Source organism: Apteryx mantelli, chromosome 1 (assembly GCF_036417845.1).
Source record: "Apteryx mantelli isolate bAptMan1 chromosome 1, bAptMan1.hap1, whole genome shotgun sequence".
Taxonomy (NCBI): Eukaryota; Metazoa; Chordata; class Aves; order Apterygiformes; family Apterygidae; genus Apteryx; species Apteryx mantelli.
The window spans coordinates 70,752,333-70,774,908 of NC_089978.1; the positions used below are offsets into that span (position 1 = coordinate 70,752,333).

A 22,576-nucleotide genomic window follows, 5' to 3' on the forward strand; every position below is an offset into this window, starting at 1 on the left:
TTCCACATAAGTTTTTGAGAGACTGTCTTACAATATAGAAAGACCCTTTGGCTTCTCTTTTCCTCACTCCAAAGATACATCTTTCTGAGGTATAGCTATTTCCTAGCTAAATAACCTAGCTATTATCATGCAAACTCTGACAACAGTATTCTGGAATTGTTTCCTCTCTGAAAATCTGTGATAATTAGAGAAAGAGAATGTGATTACTGAGGCTCATAGACTTGCAAACTCTTTAGAGTGCAAATCTGCAAATCTGCTGATAATTTGAAGAACGGTTTCACCTTAGATGTATTTCAAGCCATTCAGTCATGCCACTATGCTTTCCCTAGTGAATATATTTGTTCAGTTCAAATCCATCTGCAAAATTAATTTAAGTACTGTGTAGAACTAGATGATTAAGTTTGAGCACAGTTATTTTTCAGACAGATGTAGGCCTGATCAAAGAAGCCTGAATACAACCTCCTACTGTAGGTATATAAAACTCCATATACTCAGTCCTCTTCTGGTACTCATTTCAGAAGCTGATACTCTGTGTTTTACAGATGGTAAGGTTAAAAACCTGCACTTTGCAGAGATGTGTGCCTTTACGTGTTGGTGCTGGGACTCATAAAGTGCAACTGAAGATATTTGCATGCATATCTTTGCATGCTTAAAAAAAAAAGTTATTGCTTGAGAACCAGTTTCTAGACAGTGGACACCTTTATATGGCAAATAACTAATGCTGCTGCATCATCAGTGCGATTTCATAGAGGTATATAACTACCTGCAAATGGTAAATGTCAAGACTTTAATGGAAAACCAATGCACAAAGAATTCAAATGAAATCTCCCCTAACGAAAAGGGGCTACAAAGCCAGGAAAGAAAAGTGGTGCTGAAGAGAAGATGTACACTTTGTTTCCAGGTATATTTTATTCCTGTTTTGCAATATGGGCCTCCAGATAATATGAGATGCTGCCTTTAATCATCCAGCTGCCTCTAATGTTCTCACCCTGTGCAGCAACACTGATCACACTATTTGCGCAGCATCAAGGACAGCAGCCGACCATTTTCTGTTGCTGTTCGTGGGGAATGAGAACTGGCCGTGCCTTGCGTGGGGGCATCCGCAGGAAGGTAACAGCACCAGAAACAGAGCCCAGCTCTCCTGAATCTAACCCAACTGCAGATCTGGGTCCTTTTGTACAGGACTACGCTGATTCTGCACCATCCAACCCACTTCTAGCTTGTCTTACTTGTCTATTCAGTGAGGGACATAAAAGGTGTCACACTGTGCTTAGCATAATTGCAGGTGAGGTTATGTTTGAAGACATCTCTGATGCCAGGACTGGTGTGCAGGGTACCAGACCTTAAGCAACAATAATCTGTCACTTAAAATAGCCAGGAGTTAGACTTTATGCACAGTTATGAGAGCTGGAAAAGCACACAAGCAGGTTATTCTGTATATGCAACTTGCATGCATATTAAAAGGAGGCCAAATTAGGACTTCTGCAATCAAGTCTAAATCTCTTTCACAAGCAAAATGCTTCTGAATTTTAGAATGACTCCAGTGTTTGATGAGCCATGAGATGCCTTTGCAGAGAAACTTGTTGGCCTCCTGTCTTAAAAAACATGGTTCCCCAGATCCATGCATAACTTTCTTATTTGTCCTTTCATTACAATCTTTTCATTATGACGAATGGCTCTAAAAAGCTGGTTCTTAAAGGACAAGGGTATTGAAAGTTTAAATAAGACAAAGTGCTCTTCCCATCTTAATAGTAATCAACACATTACTCAGCAGCAAACAAGTCACTCCAGAATTTGAGGGAGTAAACAATATCAGAAGGACCTGTCATATGAATCAAACATGTTTTTGAATATCTCTTATCTGTTTGTAGATGTACAGGGCAAGTATAGGACAACCATCAAGAAGTTCTTTTTTGTGCACATTTTCACTCTGTTTTGGTTATCAAGTCCTCATTCCTATTTGTCTGGCAGATGCTGTGTGTTCATTTTTAAGATGAGTTTACAGAGGTTTCCAAGGGAACTTAGAGTCTTTGTTTCCTTTTTTTCCTCTAGTCTGTGGTCCACTCTATCATACAAGTAGTATCAGTCAGCTGTTTATTTAATTATTAATTTCTTAGCAACCAATAAAGTAATCTCTGCAAAGCTATCTCCCTACAGCACTTAAGTATAGTATTTGCTGTTACACTAGAGCAAGCAGAACTCAGGGACAATTGGTGGGTTGATTTCAATAACAGAAATCAGATAACAGAATTCAGTTCCAGGACGCATGTATGAGTACTCCCCAGTGCTTGCTGCATCAACAGCAGCCAGGGAATGATTTTGCTTTGGAAGGACACAAGTTTTGGGAGTTGGGATATGTACACTCTAGCTATACCATTCCAGTGCTGTTTGCATGAAAATCAATGAAAATTTAGCTCAAATGTAGTTTTAATCAAGTTACTCATAAACTAAAAGCCTCACACTCTTAAAAATATTAATATCCCTAGTCTGTTCATAGGTGCCAAGTTTGTTTTGTCTTTATGCTAAGAATGGAAGACTGAGTGGAGGTACGGGCTTATCAAATCTGGGTTTTGTCAAACTTCATAACTAACATATGTTCTGAAATCTGAAACACACATTTGAATTCAAGTTATTGGGTCAGAGGTAGCCTTCAGTTGCCAGGTACTGTCGTTACAGTGGAAAAATGGTAGCATCAGTTTAATGTATTGTAATAGCACAGTGTAATGATCCTTTGCTCAGTAGTACTGAAATACCTTGACAACAGCAGTCGAAGTCAATGGGAGCATTGCATGTGCCTATAAAAGTGCAGTCTGCAGACCATTAAGCATAGTTTCATCAGATCTTTATTGGAATAAAAATTGCACTTAAGCTTCTGCTGTTGTGTTGGCAATTTAGAAACACCGTAGCTGTATACATGAGTTTTACAAAGTCCCTCTGTTAGACCAGAGATTAAACTACTCTTAGGCTGCACGGACACTGGGATTTATTTGGATGAACTCTTTGCATGCTAATATGAGAGCAACAAGTTAAGAAGTAAATCTCAGGTGTTGGTGGCATGAGGACAATTTATACCTGTAGAGACCTTGGACCATGGAAAGTACAAATACAGCATACATACATTTGGAGTTAGTCTAGACACTGCTTTTTCAATGCCATCAGATTTCAGCACTGCCAAGCTGACAGAAGACAGAGAATTCACTTATATGAATCTGCCTCCCCTTGAACAATTCTACAAGTTCCACTTATTACAGAGAAATGATGTCTACATGCAAACAGTACCCTTCTGAACTGCACCTCTAAGGGTATGTCTACATCCTACCCATGTTCTCCAAGCTAATGCACAAGGATTAAAACCAGACACATCTCTGCTAGTAAGATGCTCCAAGCTAGTCGCATAGTAGTTTCCCTTTCCCTTGACCGCATGGGCAGTGCTGTAGCCAGCCTGGTAAGAGGAGAAGTTACAGACATGCATGGGGATTTGCAGCAGGGCACCAGGATGTATCCAGACTTATCTCCTGCCCTCTGAGTTTCTGATCCAGCTTTGCTTGCCACAGAAACCAGAGTAGATGGCTGTGGGCTGAATATAGATGTAGTCCCTGACCCAGCTGTTAGCCTCCAAAAACAGCACAAGCTCTGAAGCTTGTCATTCCTTTCTGGGTGTTTTATAGGAAATACTTGTTTTATTGGAAATAAAACAAGTCAGAGAAAATTTTTAAATAATTTACTGTTTTCCTGAAGCCTAGGGGGAAATAATGGCTGCTAATTTAGTAGCTGACTTCCGCAACAGGCAGCAAAGAGAACACCATCCTAAAAAGTCTTAACAAAAAAGTCTTCAAGGAACAATTCTTAACAAAAAGCTTACATTACAAGAAGCCAAGAAGGCAACGGAAATTCCTCTAGAAAGTAGTCTCATGCCAATGTCAAAAGTCATGACAAACCAGTAATAAAAGAAGAAAAAAAGAAGAGGAGGAAAAAGCAAAAGGAAAAGGCTTAGCTTTGTGTGGTCTCTGAAGGATGGAGAAGATAATTGTCAACATCTTTATCATCTGGACACAGCTATTTCAACCATGCAAAAAAGAGAGGGCCCAATGACCCCAGACTGAAATTAGCTCAACACCATTATGCATGTCCCCATTACTCTTGGAACTCATGAAACTATTTCCCATTTTTAGATTTCAGTAACACACTTAGGTTTTTTTAACACCTTGTGACTTGAATCTCAGACAAAAAACGCCAGCGCCCGGAGGCATGCTCATTGAATCACCACAGCAGCCAACACGCCAGCATGACCTGTAGCCTTGCCAGCCTCCTCTGACTCTCTATAGGAAGCGAGCTCCCTTCAGTGAACAATTACAATTTCAAAGTCTGACATTATCTCAGGAACAATTATATGCTTTGTGCAATGTGTAAATTCTATTTGTTGAAAAAAAAAACCCAAACCCTGCACAGCACCTCTTCCAAGTTGATCTTGCCCAGGTCAAAATAATTCCACCAGGAAGAAGTTGTCCAAGTTCCTGAGCAGGCTGCAGAGCATTACAGCAATTCTCTTGTCTCATATAGGAGAAAAAAAAACAACAAAATGCTATCACACAGCTGCCAGCTCAGTGCCCAGAAAGTCAAAAGTAGGCTTGATTACATAGGGAGGCATCAGTTTGTTCTCACATTCACAATATGTCATACCAGTGGGAAAAAAATGGCAATTAGCGTGAGCTCCACATCATTTGGTTTAGCACAGCTTACTCAACACAAATGTCTTCATTTATTTCCTCCCCATGTAATGCCTCAAACTCACGCTGGTGGTACCTTCCTGCCTGGTTCTGCACAGCTGCTGTGTGTGTTCCCACTGATCTCACACGTACGGCCTGAGCTGCCCAGCCAGACTCCTTCAATGTCCTCCCATTTTCTGGGACGGAAGTGTCCTTTCAGCTCCAAAGAGTGCCCTTCATTATCATTAAAGGAAATGCAGCGAGTCCAAACTATCTTCTGCCCTTTTGGAGCCCTTTTTTTGGTCCATCTTCTCCAGTAAGCAGAGTCCCACATGAATATCTCCCATACCAGCCAGTCCTGGATTTCAGCTTCACCACCTCCGTCATCTTTTCTTTGTCTCACTCTTTCTCCTAGGAGCAGCCTTCGCTCACCCTATTAAGACTTCTTCCTCCTGAACACCATCTATGCTTTCCATTTGGGTACTTCTCTCAGCTTTGTCCCTATCTCCTTTCTCCAGGTGTGATAGGTTAATTTAGTTTTCAGACTCCTGTTAACCTTTCCTGTGCCTTTCTAGGGCAGATACACTCTATCACAGAATACATCTCACTGTGTGCTTGTACAGCACCTTGCATAATAAATCCTGACCCCAAGCTTTTCAAAAACATTATAAGGAATTTAAGCTTCTTGTCAAATTCAACAAAAAATCCCACTATACGCTGGCTGAAGGATACTTGGGAAAGAAAGAATACACAGAGCTGATCTAGACTCATGATCCTTAGGACCATTCTATAGTTTCCCTCTATCCTTTACATTTAACCCTTAATTTCAATCATGGACCTCAAAAGCCTACATGAATCAACACATTCTAATTTTTAATCTAAGCATATCGTGGTTTAATCAACAATTTTTGTGTGGGCCTACTACTTGTTACTTAATCTGTGAAATACAGCTCAGAAAAAAAAAATCCAGCCTATAAAACCTATTGGTGTAAAGATAAGCACTTTATTTAATATCCAATTAAATGTGGTCACCGGAGAAATCACAGCTTATGCAACTTTATCAGAAAAAGATTAATCTATTTCAGGCTTAACCCAAAATGTCATAAAAGAACTCATGAATTTAGATAGGAATCCACTTATTATCCAAAGACATTTTCCTATTGAGTAAGAACAGCCTAAATTGCTGACTATATTTATACTTGGTTCAATCAAATTTCTGTACTCTGTAGCTGTCATTGATTTTTAGGACAATTATCAAACAAAAATGATGAACAAACTGAAGGAACATTATAAAGTCTTTTTCAACTCCACAGTAATCATTAGAAAATGCACAGCCTGCTCATTGATAACGGTTTAACGGCTCACAGGGTGACATCATCACATTCAAAAGACAGTCACACCCGGAAGGCAGAAGATTTTTTTAATAGCATTACAATTTGCCATTTTAAAGTTAATTGTATTTTGCTTGGCGTTTCAAACCACATAGGCTGCACTGAAGTTACTTTGTTCATGTGATGATGCCCAAAACCACGATTTTAAAATTAGGAGGCAAATAGTTGAATTTATTTATTTAAATTAAGCAGACTTTCTTGCCTGTCTAGAAACCAATCCTTCTCAGTTCATTAGCTGAATTTCCCACAGGGCCTGCAAAGGCGCATTTCATTTCTACACTGTTTGATTTGTCTAGCTGATTTATTTAAAAAAGTATTCTGTATTAAATTTATTGAATAATAACTATTTGGTTTCATGTTTCCACATCAATCATTATACTTAGAAGGACGTACATTTCACAGATAGTGCATGCAACTTGCAAAAAACAGGCATAGGAGTATCGGCAGGAGTAGCAGAGCAGCTGTTAGCTGCTGGGGCTAAGCACTTAATTTCTGTTTGCTAGATCAACTTAAGGCAAAGAGTGCAAGTGCAATGGCTAAAAATCAGTATTAAACAGTGATGTTTAATGGCCTACTTAAAATGAGTTCAGTGATCCAACCCCATTCCACTGAGTGCAGAAATATCTGTCTATTCAGTGCATAAAAGGTATCATTTTTACAATAGTGTAACTCACAACTGAATACAGAACATTTTCTGAACTGCATCTCACCCTCTATGCTCAAAATTCTTATGTTGCACTCTACAAATATGGAGCTCATTTGCAAAGTTTGGAAAGGATGTCTTCTTAGTAAAAATTTAGCAAGAAATTAAGAGGATGATTTGTGTGGATAGTACCTTACTGTCACGTAATTACAAACCTAAGCTTCACAGAAGACATAGTGGAAGCCCATTAGTTAGACTAGCCCACGCTCTGAACGCACAAAAATCCAATCTAACAAAAACATCAGTTTTACTTGGAGAGCCAAACTCTTAGAGAAGATGGAAGTGGGAAACACAATCTTGTCTGCCTGGAGAGGAATAAATCACGACTGTATCTGGGCCTTTCTTAGGATGGTCAGCAAGCTGGCATGGGCAGCTCATGCTGTCAGGGAAGAGCCGAGAAGGTGAGAACAGCTTCCCTGCCACCAGTGGAAGCGCTGCGGACCCATGGGGTCCCAAGGCTGGTGGCAGCTCCCACCTTTGCGCAGCCGCTGGAGATGGCAGGTCCCCATCCCAGCACCCCTGGGTGCCCAAGCCTCACTGCTGCCCCGGCTGGCAGGAGTGTGGGCCTCTGTGCCTGGGCTTGATCTCTGAGCTACAAAGGCATTGCTGAGCAGATCTCTGCGGTGAGGTGGCAGGCAGCAGGATCCGCTCCTCAGCAAAGCTTCAAAGATTTGTGGCAGGTACTTTTTAGTTGAACTTCTGTGTCAGCTCTTCATCCCGCGCTCTTTATATAGCAGCAATTAGCATATCTGAGAAATTCCCATTCGGCATGTTTTATGGTCTCTTCTCTGTGTATTGAGATAGTTCTGTAAGTTATGTGCAGGGCTATGCCATAATTCCTAAGGTATGACTGTCACAAAATCACTCATGTAGATTTATTCACTTAAGAGTTGGTGAGGAAACTGATTCTGAACAGGGAGCTAGAAACCTTAATTACATGAGGAAAAAAAAAAAAGATTCAGGCACCTAGGACTGGTCAAGAAACTCCTTTGATGCTCTGAAGAGATGTCCTGAAGTTAATAGATTAATGGAATATAACATTTCAAGAGGATTTCTGAATTCAAATGCCATCTTCTGTCACAGATAGTTATTCTTTATTACTGTTGCTGACTTTCTTCAAAGTAATAACGATGTCAAAAACAACCACAAGTATTACATTTCTGTTTCTGGAACAAAACAAAGAGAGACTGAAGAAAAAAAGTGTCTTCCCTCAAGCAATATCTTCTTGACCAAAGGAAGTTCATACAATGTAGAAAAGAAATACTCATTCCTGTCAAACCCTGATCTTGCTACCACAGAATTCAATGGCAAAACTCCTATTAATTTCAAGTGGAGCATGATCAGTGAATAACTCAAATGGAAGTGGTAAACCATAAGCGACATAATCACTCAGGAACTGTCTCTGTCTCAGTGACCTAAATGGTAGGAAGAAATACAGCGAGAAAAGAAACATTAATTCAGAGTTTAGCAAGAAGCCTTTACTTACGCTCTTGCATAACTTTCGTCTCCAGAGTAAAGGCTATGGAAGAGTTTTATATGCTACTGTAGTATACAACCAGTTGTATTGCAAATATTGGAGGACAGAATTGGGAGTTAAGTCTCTCCAGTTTTATGCCCTGCTTTGACATTAATTCAATGTGGGTGCATTTAAACTCCTGCCCACTGCCCCGGCGACCTGCAGCTATGGAGGAGGTAGCCTGGATCTCAGCCTGGACCATGGGGAACCAGGCCAACGAGCATCACAGCGGACATCTGGTCTGTGGGGTCGGTGCTGGCTGTGCTATCCAGAAAGGTGTCCCCATCTGCCCAAATCTCAGTTTATCCCTCTGAATTTAATGTGGTCCATTTTAGAGCTATCTGGGAGCAGTTAATGCTGATAAAGAGCTTTGAAACTCCCAGATGAAAGCAATCAGAATAATAAAACATGCAGGATTTTTACAATATTGGTGTGAACATACCTGCACATTAGCAGAACTTAGAAACCTTCTGAGCAGAAAAAAAAGAAAAGAAAAGATGTGGGGTATTTCAGACCTTGGGACCACATGTTATGAATGCCACATTGCACTGCCATGCCAGAGGTATCTGCCCCAGAGCACGGGCATGAAGCATGGTGATGGGCTCTCTGGGTGCAGTGCTGATTTCAAATCTGTGTAATAAAATAGTCCAAGATATTTGGCACGTCCTATGTGAACATGAGGTTTCACCTCTTCTACTTTCCACAGAATCTATGCCTGGGGCCCAGCCCGCTGTTGTGTGTGCTAGCGTACAGTCCACGTGGAGAGACTGATAATGGGGAAATACTGATTGCGTTTTCCTCCTGAGACAGTGATACCGCATCTGTGAAGAAGGTGATAGTCACCATCTAAATTTTTGCCCTGACAGGAGAGGATGAGTTGCTTTAGAAAATACTGCAACTTTGCAGACTGAGTCTGTCAGGGGAGCCGTCTGGACATAGATCCACTCCTGTTCAGGAGCAGAAACTGCACTGAAAGGGTGCTCCCAAAGGCTTCCTCATGGCAACAAATATTAATACACTGCAGCAAAAAACTACTGTTTTTAAGCCTGCTTGACCATCTCTAAGTTACTGAAAGCATCTTGTGTAGGGATGCTATCATAAATTATGACTGCAATGCCAGCATTAATTTCTGTGGGTTTCTCAAAGCATAATTTCATTCTTTTCTCTTTTGACTCTCATGTAACTCTTCTTTTCTCAGACTCCTCCATTCTTACGGGGCCCAGAGTATTCTTATGTCCTTTCTTTCTGTTTCTGTTTTACTTTCCCCACATGCTAAGTGTTTACAATGTGGTGCAAGAAAGACATTATCTGCTTACAGTATTTTTCAAACCCTCCATCTCATGCTGTGACTTAGTGCTCCATTCCATGCCATTTCTCTAGGCAGCATACTTCAACTGCAGGCTGGTACTTCTACAAGATCAGAAATTAACTGGCTAATACTTTTTTTTGAATCAGATGTCCCTGAGATTGTAATTAAAACTGCAGAAGGTCTTTTAAAAAATAATGCCTAAATTCCAAACCATGGCCTTTCTATATACTTTGTATTAATATTGATTTTGAGTTTTTTGATAAACAATAATCTTGTAGTTGTCCAACCAGTGTCTTCCCCTTTTCCACTTCAGGTCTAGAAGTTGCAGTAATCACATAAAGCTGCTCCTGCCTCTCTATTTGAATGCACTTGTACAGCTAGCTTTAAATAAATGCAAAATTTGATTAACAATAGATTACACTTGGTATTTGAATACTAATAATCTCTCGCATGTGCAAGAAAAAACCTATCATCTTCAACATCTCATTTCAAAATAATTACAAAACAGAGAGCGTTTTAAATCCCATCACTTCTTAAACGTGTTAGGACAAAGTGATAGGTGTAAACAAGAAATACTCTTGTTTTTCCTCTCTTTCTAGCCACACAAGCTTCCATTATTACATCCATTTGCAGTAAATACAGGGGAATATGAATGGCAGTTTTTGGTTTGGAGAGAAAATGCTGGACCTCAGTATTCCTGACCCTGTAGCTCACTGGCCTAAAAGCTTTTGTGTATTTATCTTCTAGTACAAGGTGGTGTAGAGCCACCTTGCACTGAGCATCTACCTCTCTGATAAACATGTTGGCAAGGGAGAAGAGATTGGAGTATGTATGAGAGAGTTTGGGAGAGGAAATGCTTATCCTAAATCATGTAACAAGCAACCTGAGCCTCTCTCACATGCTGCTTTTAACTCGCAAAGTAATAAAGGTACCATATTTCAGTACATGAGATTGTTATATATAAAATACAATTAAGAGATTTGGAACTACATGAATATGTAATGTACACATTTCTTTACAGATGCATTTTTCTCCAGACAGGCCGGTGCCTGCTTTAATTTGGAAGCTATCCATTTTCATACAAAGTTAACCAAGAGTGACAGGAAATCAGACGCCTACGTTATTTATCTTTTCTGAACTAAAAAAAAAAAAGCCCTCTGTTAATTACTTTTCTAGGAAGCTATTTTGTGGTACCACAGGGATAGATCTTCCATATTCAGAAGTGCTACGGAAATGACAACTTTACGATGTGCCGGGTGAATAAAGTATGTTACATGCAGATATTTAAGGGTAGATTTGTCTTCATTTACTGTAAGTGATTATGTGACCAACAGTAAAGAATTTAACTGCTTCTGGCCTGGCTGGATGCATTTACAATGATTACTGGAGGTCTGACCTTTTTAACCTTATATATCAAGTGGCACATACACGTTATTTATTTAGCTGGAATTAACAGTGATCTGTGAAGCTCTTTGTATTCTCCTTTGGCTCTCTTGCTCATCAGCCATAACTGACCCCAGTGAGTATGTTCAGTGATGGCAGTTTCATGTCACTCTAACTTATGAAAATCCAAGGAAACTACAGACCAAAGAAGTAAGATCTTTTTCAAGGGTACCTAAAAAAAAAAAGCTCACCTTTACATTTACATGATATCATGTAGGTGGCTGTGAAGACAAAGAGCAGACAGAAATGATCTGCTCTCCTATAATTATTGGAAAGGAGACTGTGAGCTGGCATTAATAACTGCTCTACAGGAGCAATGCAGGTTGGACTTTCCACGTGACTGCACACGGATACAATGGTCTGGTGTCAAATGTAAGGTCTGAGAAAGCAGAGGGTGTCTGCACACTTCACTGGTAATAAACTTAAAAAACTCCATACTTTCCTTTGCTGTCCATATCCTACTTTAAACACTCCTTTGTTTGAGGAGCCCTGAAGCAGGTGGGGCAGGAGAAGTTCAGCCAAAACCTGGTGCTGAGGACCGTGCCTGGTGCTGGCGTCAGTGCTGTGCTGCAGTTCACAGCTCCTGCAGCAACATCCGGAAACGGACCAGTTTCTCCAACTGCTGAATACACTTGTAGGCCTTCAAAACAATCCATGCTAATGGGGCCAAAGGCGGAAAAGTGATAGCAATGCCATGTATCTTTAGAGACGCATTTCACGAAGGTCTATTAGACTACTCTGTTTCTGGCAATGAGGGTTTTTATTACATCCAGATATCATCCTCATAAGCACTACTGATGGATTTAAAAAAATCAGCCAAATTGTGCAATTAAAAGCTGTTTTTGTAGTTCTAGAAATAGCATTTCCTTCATCAGTAACTTTACTGTCTTAATATAGCTTATCAAAAGGAACCAAAAAGCAATTATACAGAGTTGTGGACACTTTGATGCAGGCCCTTTAGTATCACCCCCAGAGCTGATTCATAACCTAAACCATCCAGTCTGACTGGAAAAAAAGCAGGAGGAATGCACTTTTCTCACAATGAACCATATTTTTATATTCATTGAGCTCTCCTTATCCTAAAAGTGTCTACTTTTCCAACTCAGGAAAAGATGGGAAAGCAGTTTTATTGAAGGGAGGATCTGACCCCAATGAGCTGCTCAAAATATTTGTCAATAATTAGAAAAAATAACCTTTAGAAAAACTTGTAAAAAGGCAGGTGCATACATTAAGGAATTCCCTTGATAATCATAAGTTAATGTCCAGTTTCAAGAGATTTTTCACTGATGGTAGTCATCCTACTAGTTAAAAACAATGAGGAACAACAAGTGATTCACCATAGCAACAAACACATAGCACATACCATATGGAAAGCAATCCATACAGAAAACTTTAGGCTCAAAGTAAAGCAACTATTCTTTTTTTAAACTATTGATATGTTCAGGTAGTGTTTTCCCAGAAGGTGATTTTGATATTTAATTCAAAAGGGAAATGAAACTTTTGCTGAGGGTGGAAACAGTAAAACTAGGGAGCTCTAAAAATCAAGTAAAATTATTTAAACAATATTTTCCTCTACAAACACTACTGTGCATGAATAACTAGATGGATTACGCCCACTGTGTTCAATGAAACTGCCTGCATGCACAAAGTTACTGTGTGTCTCAATGCTTGCAGAAGGCCTGAAAGGGAAAGGCTTGTATCATCATTCAAAAAATATATGAAAAAATCCATCTTTGTAAATTGTGGTATCCACCATATTTGTTAAGAGTGTTTCTAAAACCACTTTCTTTATTTAATACATTCCTTTTTTGCAGTCCTAGCCTGCTGAACATAAAAATGGGCAGTTATGCAGAGCCCTCCCACGGACACACTCAAAGGTCCTGAATAATGTACAGCTAGCAGGGATCTTTGAACCATACTGCTCTTGTTGTCCATTTCTTCCTGTTTAACGTGGGAAAACATCCTTTATTTGTGGGGAAGGTCAGTGGCAACATTACAGAGATGAATTGAGCTGTATCTTCTTGTAAATGCAGCTTACTAACTCTTTCCCATGAACATCTGGGAAAGTAAACATCTACAACTGGCTCATACTTACAGTACTTAACAGTACTCAAGTGCTGTGATTGCAAACTGGCTTCTCAAGCACTGCAATTTTTCAATAAAATTGATAAACATAAGAGGAGTATCAACACACTTAATTCTGTGCTTATGTCTCCAGCCTCTTTGGGCTAGTCCTAGAATAATGTCAGAAGACTTCTGGAGTTTTTTTGCTTGCATGTTCAACCTATCTCTTCAGTTTTCTCTAAAAGCATCTTCAGCTGCTCCTCTGTTTCCATTTCTGCCCCTCTGGGACAGAACTGACCACACTAGAAATCAGGGAAGAAAAACTTGGATTCAACTCTTAGTTCTGCAGCAATTCAACAGGCTCTGTCACAGCAAGGGGAAGACAGTGCTGCCCCTCTGAGAAAAAGTACTTACTCAGATCTCCGCTAAACCCTTTTCCTGCCTTGTGAGACACTGTCTCCCCTCTGCTTCATAGCCAGATATGCAGTATTTCCAGAGGAAGCATGCACTGATGACCATCTTTCCTACTTATTCTGCACTGGAGCTTCTGTAGTCAAATGAGATATGGATGCACTTGTTTTTTCACACATGAATTTGCACTTTCATTGTTAAACATGGCACTACATATTATACACAATGCACCAAAGCTCTCCTTAAAAGAATGTGATTGTGAACAAATTAGACATATTAAGTCTATGTTTGGGAGGGTTTTTTTCTGAGAAGTGGATGGGAGGGAGGAAAAAGTACTATATTTTGGTTTCTATTAAAATACAGTGATGGCGACGATAGGAAAGAAAAAAGATTGCAGATTTAAAGAACACTTGCTAGTGCATGTGCCAGATGCTGATATCTATATATAGCCACTCGAATGAGAATGACTGCAGAGGGTATCTCATCCAGGCAAACAGGAATTTGCCTGAGTAAGGCCAGGGCAAAAATGAAAAAAGATTCAACATTTAATCTATTGTGCATTACTTCTGCTGCAGAAGAAGTTGTGTAAGTACTCCATGAAGTGGAATAAGAACATGTCCTCATGATGACCTTATCTACATTTCACATAAACGTGTTCCCAAATTTAACAAAACAAAACCTGTCCTTTTTACCATTAGACCGCTAGCCATTCTTGAATACAATCTCATTTTCCTTGCTCCACAGCCCTTAGAGAAGTAAGCAAAGCACAGTAGGTAATGTATCTTCGAAGTAATAATAAAAATCAGCATGCAGTCTACAACAGGAAATTCAGAAACAGAACTCCGATATAAAGAATATGATTTGCCATCTTAGGTTTTTGTTATTGTCTCATTCATAACAAAATTTTAGAAATGAGAGGCACTTACTTTTCCTACCTCTTTTCCTCTATACTCTGGTATCACATTTTTCTTCCTTTCTACTCAGTACAGTGGGGTTTTACCTACAGCAATATAATTCCTAAGTAGTTCAAAATGTGAAATAGCAGTACTTGAGATGACGAGCTATCATTTATACCGAGCAATATGATAATTTTGGAAGGACTGGGAGGTTGGGTATGGATTCTAATTAACACTGATGAACCTGGTTCCTAAAGATTAAATTCCCAAATGAGTAACTGCTGCCTCTCTACACACAGGTCTATCCAAGTTATTCTCATTAAAACAATAAAAAAAAAATTATAAGCTTCACTCTGTGTCAAGATATTGAAGGCTTTCCAAAACTGATTAAAAATATTAAATGAGGTATTGAACTACATTTAAAATCAACCTTTTTCATGTATTGAAAAGTAATGGTCTATAATTTGTATTCAAGTGCTTTCATTTCCAGTGAAGAATAATTGTACTGCAGCCAACTTGGTACCCTGTTCTTCTGAAAACCTCAAGGGATGTACAGAAGAGGATTTTGTTTCCTACTGAAGACACATGCTTTGCATAACATTGCTTCTTATTCTTCAGTTCTTACATGTAGGCTTAACTTTGTTTCATTATGCGTTTATTTTTCAGCTGATGGTTTCTTCAAACCAGTAAACACAAATGAAAGTGCATCACTATTAGATATACTGACAGACTCTGGAAAGAACTTTACGCTAAATGAAAGCAGGTGGAAACAGAGGACTCAACCTGAATGCCTTAGGAAGCAGACTTATAAATCAGATTCCTAACAATCTGTTATTGTTTCCTGGTTTTCTTTATCTGTGGAACCTGAAATTGCCTACAGCCACATGATGTTCAAAATAAAGCTGAAATGACACACAGAAGTGCTGATCACCCCATGTTCCCCTGAAAAGAAAATCGATTCGCCTCTCTGCCCCTCTTGCAACTTCTCCCCCCACCAGTCTTCCCTATGTTGAGTCTCATCTTTCATCTCACACCTACCCCCTGCATTCACACCTCGCCTCCCCTATTTACATCTTTTTCCCTTACAGTCTCCTGGTTTTCACTGCCCCTTACACATTTGCAGACCTTGTCTAGGCCAAGTTAAAAAGTGCAGGTTTTGGACCACAGCATTACTATGAACATGTTTTAAGAGCTGAATGTAGAAGAAAAGTGTAGCAATAAAATTACGCCTTTACACAGAGAGCTTCCTGCCCCTCTCATTTCTGCTTCCATGTAGCTTCCCGCACACTTTTCTAGCATATTTGTCCACCTGCTTTCCCTCATGATCACCCCATATGGCCACTCTTTCAGCCACCCCATGGTCATTAGGGATATATTGCTTCTCCTGACGCCTTTAGTCCCATCCTGAACATGGGAAGCTTCATTTCGCCTGCACAGGTTCAAGGGACGATGTCAGCTTTTGGGCTGAGAGCAGCCTAAAACTTCTGTCCCTAATGAGGGACCGTGGCCTTTTGATGCAAAGGAGAAGTTTCATGAAAGCAGAAATTTTAAAAAAGCATGGAAATTCTTACAACACTATTAGGAGATCTGCGATACAAATAACAAGAGTGGAAAATATTTTGAAACAAAAAGAAGTGTGAAAATTAAACAGAGAGTGGCTTAGGCAACACTGACAAAGACTGAAATAACTTTCAGTGTTCGTCAATATTTCTCCCTGCAGAAATACCAGTGGGCCACCAATTTCATCTTGTGTCATTTGGGATGGAAAATCCTAGAACAAAGGAAATGTCAGGATAAAGGAAAAAAAAAACCCCAAACTGTGTACTTCTATCTCCAGGACTCTCAGCCCTCAAACATGAGATCTAAACATTGTCTTCTCATTAATTTCAATTTCAAATGCCACCAATATCTATAGTACCTGTTGTTTTCTTCTGAGTAATATGTCCATCATTTTTTATAGTTGCTTAGCCACTTCTTAAGCCTACTAGACAATGTTTTTTGTCCAGTTCTTTCAATGTCAGCTAAATGTTTATATCCCATGTTATCAAATACTGTTTCAAATATATTGCATGCCACAAAATCTGCATGAAGTTGGTGAACCTTAGTAGCTAACCTGCGCTCCTCTCTCTCCTGTCATAGCTTATGTTGCCATCGGTATCTAAGCAAGTTATTTTAAAGCCATCTCAAATAACTCTACAGGTCTAGAAGCTGCAGTATAAATTTACCCTTATGCATCTTATGGATTACATACAAGTAGTGAAAGCTTTCTTTGCTAATGAAGTAGGCAAATCTGGAATGCAAATGGTAAGTCCTGAATTTCAGACAAATGATTGCCTATCAAAACCCCTTTCCAAACATGTCCTTAGGGTATTGCATATATGTAAAGGGGGAAAATTTGAAAGATTCAGACAACTGCCACAGGCATCTTTAATTCTAACAATAGTCCTCACCTGCAGATAGAAGCACAAGTCTGAAGGAAGTAATAATAGCTAAATGGATATTAGTATATGCCATTACCTGATCTAGCTGCACAATTACAGCAATCTGTGAATGCTAAATTTGCTTATCAAATCTGGCTTAAGAGCCTAAAACAACCACTTTTCAGGAACAACATATCACTTCAGTGTTGTTTGGAACTGATGGAACTTTAACTTAGAGAAAAGCCACATGGGTATAATGCCTAAAGGAACTGAGAAAAGTAATTGCTTCCAGAGAGACTTCTTTCCTAAACCAAACTGAAGGGAAATACAACAATGAACTCTGTTTCTGAAAAATAGACACTAAGAGGCCAGAGAACTCCACCAAAAATGAGAGTTTTCCTCTCCTTTAACAGTACCAGAAACAAAAATGTTAAGACTAAAAACATCTCAAGACACACCACAGCTGTCAAATAAGAGTAAATAATCACTATCTCTGCTCTGAGACAGTCCCAATGATTCAGTTGAACAGAGTTGTTTAGTCCTATAAACAGCATAAATTGTTTAAGTCGTGGGAGCTCTACGAATTTGCACAAGAAGAGGATGTGATCATCTTTTATTGGCCTACGGGCATTTGATACACCCAAGAAAAAAAAATCTGCCTCCCATCCTGCCCAAACCAGCCAATTCCTCCCCCTCCAAAAATCTCAAAATCAAACAGAAAATCACAGACTATATTAGTGATGAAGCAAGGTGCCTGGTTGGAGTCAATGGAATGTGAAATAAATGAATGCAAAATAAATCAAAGCAGAAATCTTTCACATCTACTGCTGGTAACAGAAATGTTGCCTAGAAGCTTTCAGACATTTTCAGACAACTTCTCATGCTTGTAGCATCCTTGGTTTTCTACAGGATGGCGATTCTTGAGGAGGAAAACCTCCATCTTTGTAGAACTGGTTTGAAATAGAAATAGATATTATGAAAGCCAACGAATTAAAAGGAGAGTCTCATTACCACATTCTCATCTATTCCACAGATCGTCTATTGTTTAAGTAAGTAATTTATTTAGATGATTGTGAAACTACTTTGACATCATTGAGGATGGCAGAACTACTTCTGATCACAAGCACTTCATTTAATTATTGCCAGAGAGAAAAAAGTTGTCAAAATACGAAAAGTTAGTAGTAACACACACGGCTAGCAAAAAGACGAATTAAAATAATCCAGGCTTTATGTGTCAACTCTCAGGAAAAAAAGTCAGTGAAATAATATACAGTATGAGAAAATGTGCCACCGTAGGAAATGTTACAGTCTTGAAGACAGTGAGCATTTTGCCACTCATGTATTTTCAATGTAACTGTGAGGCTGCTATTTGCAATATAGAATGTCAATGTCAAAAAAGTGGAAAAAAAACCCCTCAACCTGCAAACAAATACGTTAAAAATGTGTAAAAAGAGATAGATGCAGTTTGCAGTGATAAGCTACCATCTATACATCTAAGGCAGGGCACGTCATAAAACGCTTAAAGACACTTACCTCATCTTGCTTAGGAATGCTGAACTTCGTTATCTTTGACTTGGTCCTGGCTGAATCAGGCTTGCTAGAAGGCACTTCCCTATATGACTTGGTTGTCTCTGCTGATAACTTCAGCTTTGGAGACTCGTCAGGGGCCTGGTCTTGACCATCCATTGGTCTCACATAAGCTGTCGGTTTCTGCTGAACCAGACTGGGTTTTGAAGCAAGCGAAGGTGGGAAGTTTTGGATGCAGTGCCCGCCGCCGTGTTTTGCCGGCCTCTCTTGCACTTGTGCTCCTCCTTCCGAACCACAGCTTAGCTTCGACTGCTGCTGCACTCTGGTGACGTTGTCTCCTAGTGTGGACCTCAGCGAGCTTTGCTGGGCAGTGTTAGAGGAGGAGGAGGAGGTGGGACTGGATGCATAGTGTTTTAGTTTTTCCAGACTGGATTTTTGGTTAGCCAGTTTGAAGTCACTCTTGTGCAACTCCAGCGACCTGTGCCCATGCTTGCTTGCTCTCTGCTGGCCATCCGAAGCAGTGTTGTGCCCGGCCTTCTGCCAAACCATCGTGGTGCTTTTGTTCTGCTGCGCAGGTAGAGCTGCTGGTGTGGAAGAAGAAGTGCTGCAAACAGACGGAGGCGGCGGAGGTCTCGAGTCTGTGACAAGATGCTCATCAGGCTTAGGAAGAGAGGCCTGGGGAGTGCCAGGTTTTGGGACCCCAACAAGGTGACTCTGGTTTGATCGGTCAGTTAACAAGTCTTTCATTTCATCATAGTTGCCCAGTGTGTTCTGGATGCGATTTGAGAGCTCATCCCCCTTGTTAGTCTGCAAAACAAAAATTGAGTGTTCTGTAATGGTCAATGTAAGAAAAACAAAATTCCCTGCATGTTTCTGCTGGAATCCTTATTGAAGTCACACTGCCTTATTCAGCAGCATCGTTGAGGGATGAAATCGAAAATCCTTATTGTCTCTGAAGACACTTGTCAACATCTTAAATCTAGCCTGAACTGGAAAAGCTATAAAGGGCCTTAGAGTATATAAAAAAAGAAATCTATCACTGGTATCATGCTGTAGTTAAAATATATTACCTGGAAACTAGAAAATTTATTATTGCAACTACACCGAATGGTTTGGATTAAATCTGACCATGATAAAACTTTTCCTGTAGCCCAGTGCAAGCTTTCCTTCAGCCATGAATGAAAACACTACATTCCCGATTTCCTCCTCTGTCTGCTTATGTTTTCACATTGCAGTGCTGGGAAGCCACACAAGAACTAGTGCAAGCACTGAATGAACTCACCAGTCTAGGCCAACACACTGCCCCTGAGGTTACTTGAAGAGACCTCATTGGGACAATGGGAAAACTAAAGACCATGATGCACCTTCTTTGAAAATACTCTGACAGGATGCTCACTCTGGGCCACTCTCCCCTTTGAAAAAAAGTGAACAGATCCCCCCGAGGTCTCGGTAATGCTCAGTGCTTGCTGGGCACAGCAGTGGGACACAGCTTGAGACATCCACCCTTTCTTTCCTCTGAGATTAATCACTGTTTTTAAAATCATCCATTTACTTCCTGACTGAAGAGGAAAGAAGTTCCACAAAGAAATAAGAAAAAGCAAACAAACAATACTGAAAGTGATTGAAAATTATTGCTTTAAAAAGCTACTGTAAGCAAAAGGGTGTTTCATTAGCATTTCCGCAGCAGAGATTTCTCTGAATTGTGCCAATAATTGGGCAGGTGATGTTCCTATCTGGCTTATATTTTAAGAGAAAGAGAGTAATAAGCCAACAGTCTTCTTTCTTTTTTCCAGTCATGGAGCCTACGAGGGAAAACTCCCATTGGCTTCAGAAAGCCAAGATTTCATCTCAAGACTTTTATTTTAGAGGAAAACAGTAGCTTGGAGAAGGGAGGGAGTAAACAGAGTGGAGAAGACTCCCTTAAAGTTATATAAAAATATAAAAGATGTAGCATCAACACCAGCCTTTCAAGAAAAGTTGTGATTTTTTTGTTTTTTAAGACTTCCAATAAAATTGGCTCAGTCAAGCAAAAATGCAAGGGAAGGAAACTCCTTTACTTCAGAATTTTTTTAGGATTTCCTAAAAAAGAAACTGATGCCAAGCAAAAATGCCTTGTAAATGAGTGGAGTGGTGTCCACATATTACCCTTTGTTGGACTGCAATCATAGCATTCCCACGTCACCCATGTCAGGCAGTGGAAGCAGTCTTGTCTTACTTGAAACTTGTCCCCTCAAGTTTCAGGGACACTGGTTTGTAACTATGTAAAATACAACCAGGCAAGCATTGTGACATATATTTGTTACGATATTGTCTAACAGAGTTGATTATATGTTAATAATATTATTGGGGAAAGGGAAAAGCTTGGAAGAGCTGCATCTGAAACATTGCCTTGCAAACTTGGAATAAGATGGATCAGCCACTACAGCCTGATATTCTCCCTACACGTGCAGCTGTTATTGTCACAAGGACAATGATGTGCCATGAAAAGAAATGTGAAGCAGTTATTCATAGACATGGACTGACTTAAAAGGGGGTGTTTCTTCACTTTTCAAGAACCACACTGATGTCCTTTAGAAGTGAAAACCCTTAACAGGGCTTCAAAAGTGGAAAGCATCACATACACCTAAAAACAAGGCATTGCAAATGCAATGAGTTGTCTAGTTCACTGCTTTAATTGGGTAGGAGGTATGTTTGACTCTGGCAGATTAAAAGGTGTGGAAGGCACCTACATGGGAGTCCCCCATGTTGGCCTGCTTGGTTGGTACTATGGCAAAAACTGAAAAGCTGACAAGGGAGATCCTGGGCTGCTTGTAGGGCAGGCTCTAGGCCACCTGTAGTTGGGCTTATTGATCTTCAAGGGGGTTGGGGACATGTGATATGTTGGAGACATGCATCTACTAGGGTCAGTGAAATGGCTTCTAAGCTTGGGCATCTCCTTGACCAGCAGAAGTACTTTCTGTAAGGCAGAGAGAAGTTTCCTTTCATCCGGTGGACCTCTTCTGTGTTTTCAGTGGATTCTCCCACTAGTGTAGGTATCTGGTAGAAAGATACATTTCTACACCCCTCTGAGGAAGAAGATCTGAGTCTGGGACTGCATCAAGCCTGACTCAGCCAGTCTATGTGTGTGTGAGGTTTCCTTTCCTGCTAGGAGCAAGGACCACCAAATGGAACAAGGCCACCCTGATGCCTGCAGGTCTCCTCCAGCACAGACAGTTTGTGGGGCACCTCTTTACCCAGGTGCCTCTAGGTCTGCGGAGGTAAAAGAAGGTGGCCTGAAAGTTCTCTTTAATTCAGTCCATTTTTTGAAATTTCAATCCTTTGATTGTTCGTCACAGTGTCTGCACATTCATGTGTTAAGTTTTGCCCCTAGAAAGTCCAACTTCCCCAATACAAGGTCTACTCTTTCTGATGGCTGCTATTTGGATGAGAAGTAGCTACCAGTCTCATTGCAGATTGTCTGTGGGATATAAATAGCCTAGAGAAGTCAGGAGATTGCCTTCAGTGTGGATGAGATGTGAAAGTCGCACAAAGATATCTCTCTCTCAGAGATGCCAGATAACCACAAGAATAATTGCAGCAAACAGATCTATCTATCTAATGGCACATGCTGTCCCATGCCCAACATGTTAGCATTGTATATCCCTTTTGCCACACTGAGGACATTTTGAGGTGAGAAGATTTTGAGTAGAGCTGAGCTCATCTAGAAGAGCTCACTTACACTCTCTTGGGAACAAGATGGGATTTGGGTAGCTTATTATGAGCTTTAGATGTAACAACTCACTCCATTATTTGCTCTGAAATGTTACTGGCCTTATTTAGTTAATCATTCACATTGGGAATATGTGGTCCCAAAATGAGTAAGTAGGAAAAGCATTCAGTGCAAGCACATCTAACTTACAGTGCTCTGATATTCTTCTGCAAAGCAGGAAGTATCCGTATGCTCAAACACCTGCAAGATCCAGCACTTCCAAAAACAAGCCTGATGGTTGCAAGGAAGGCCATCAGAATTTTTTCCTTCATTAAAAATATTGCTATGGTTATATGAGGGAGGGCATTCCATCAATGAAGTATCCAGAATGAAATTCCTACTTTTTTAACTCCTGTGAAAGACATTTTTTGTAGAAGACACTGGATTTCTTTCATAAAAGGTTGCTATGGACACTTTGAAAGGCACAGGATAAGGGGCAACC

At 40.1% G+C, this 22,576-nt stretch overlaps 1 protein-coding gene across 1 annotated transcript in view; it reads right to left on the reverse strand.

Annotated features, from left to right (window-relative positions):
• AFF3 (ALF transcription elongation factor 3) overlaps positions 1 to 22,576 on the reverse strand; it is a 279,572-nt gene that overhangs the window by 253,598 nt on the left and 3,398 nt on the right. The window contains exon 3 of the mRNA XM_067309821.1: positions 18,393 to 19,193. Coding sequence (XP_067165922.1) covers positions 18,393 to 19,193 — 801 coding nt within the window. The remainder of the gene's footprint in view (positions 1 to 18,392; positions 19,194 to 22,576) is intronic.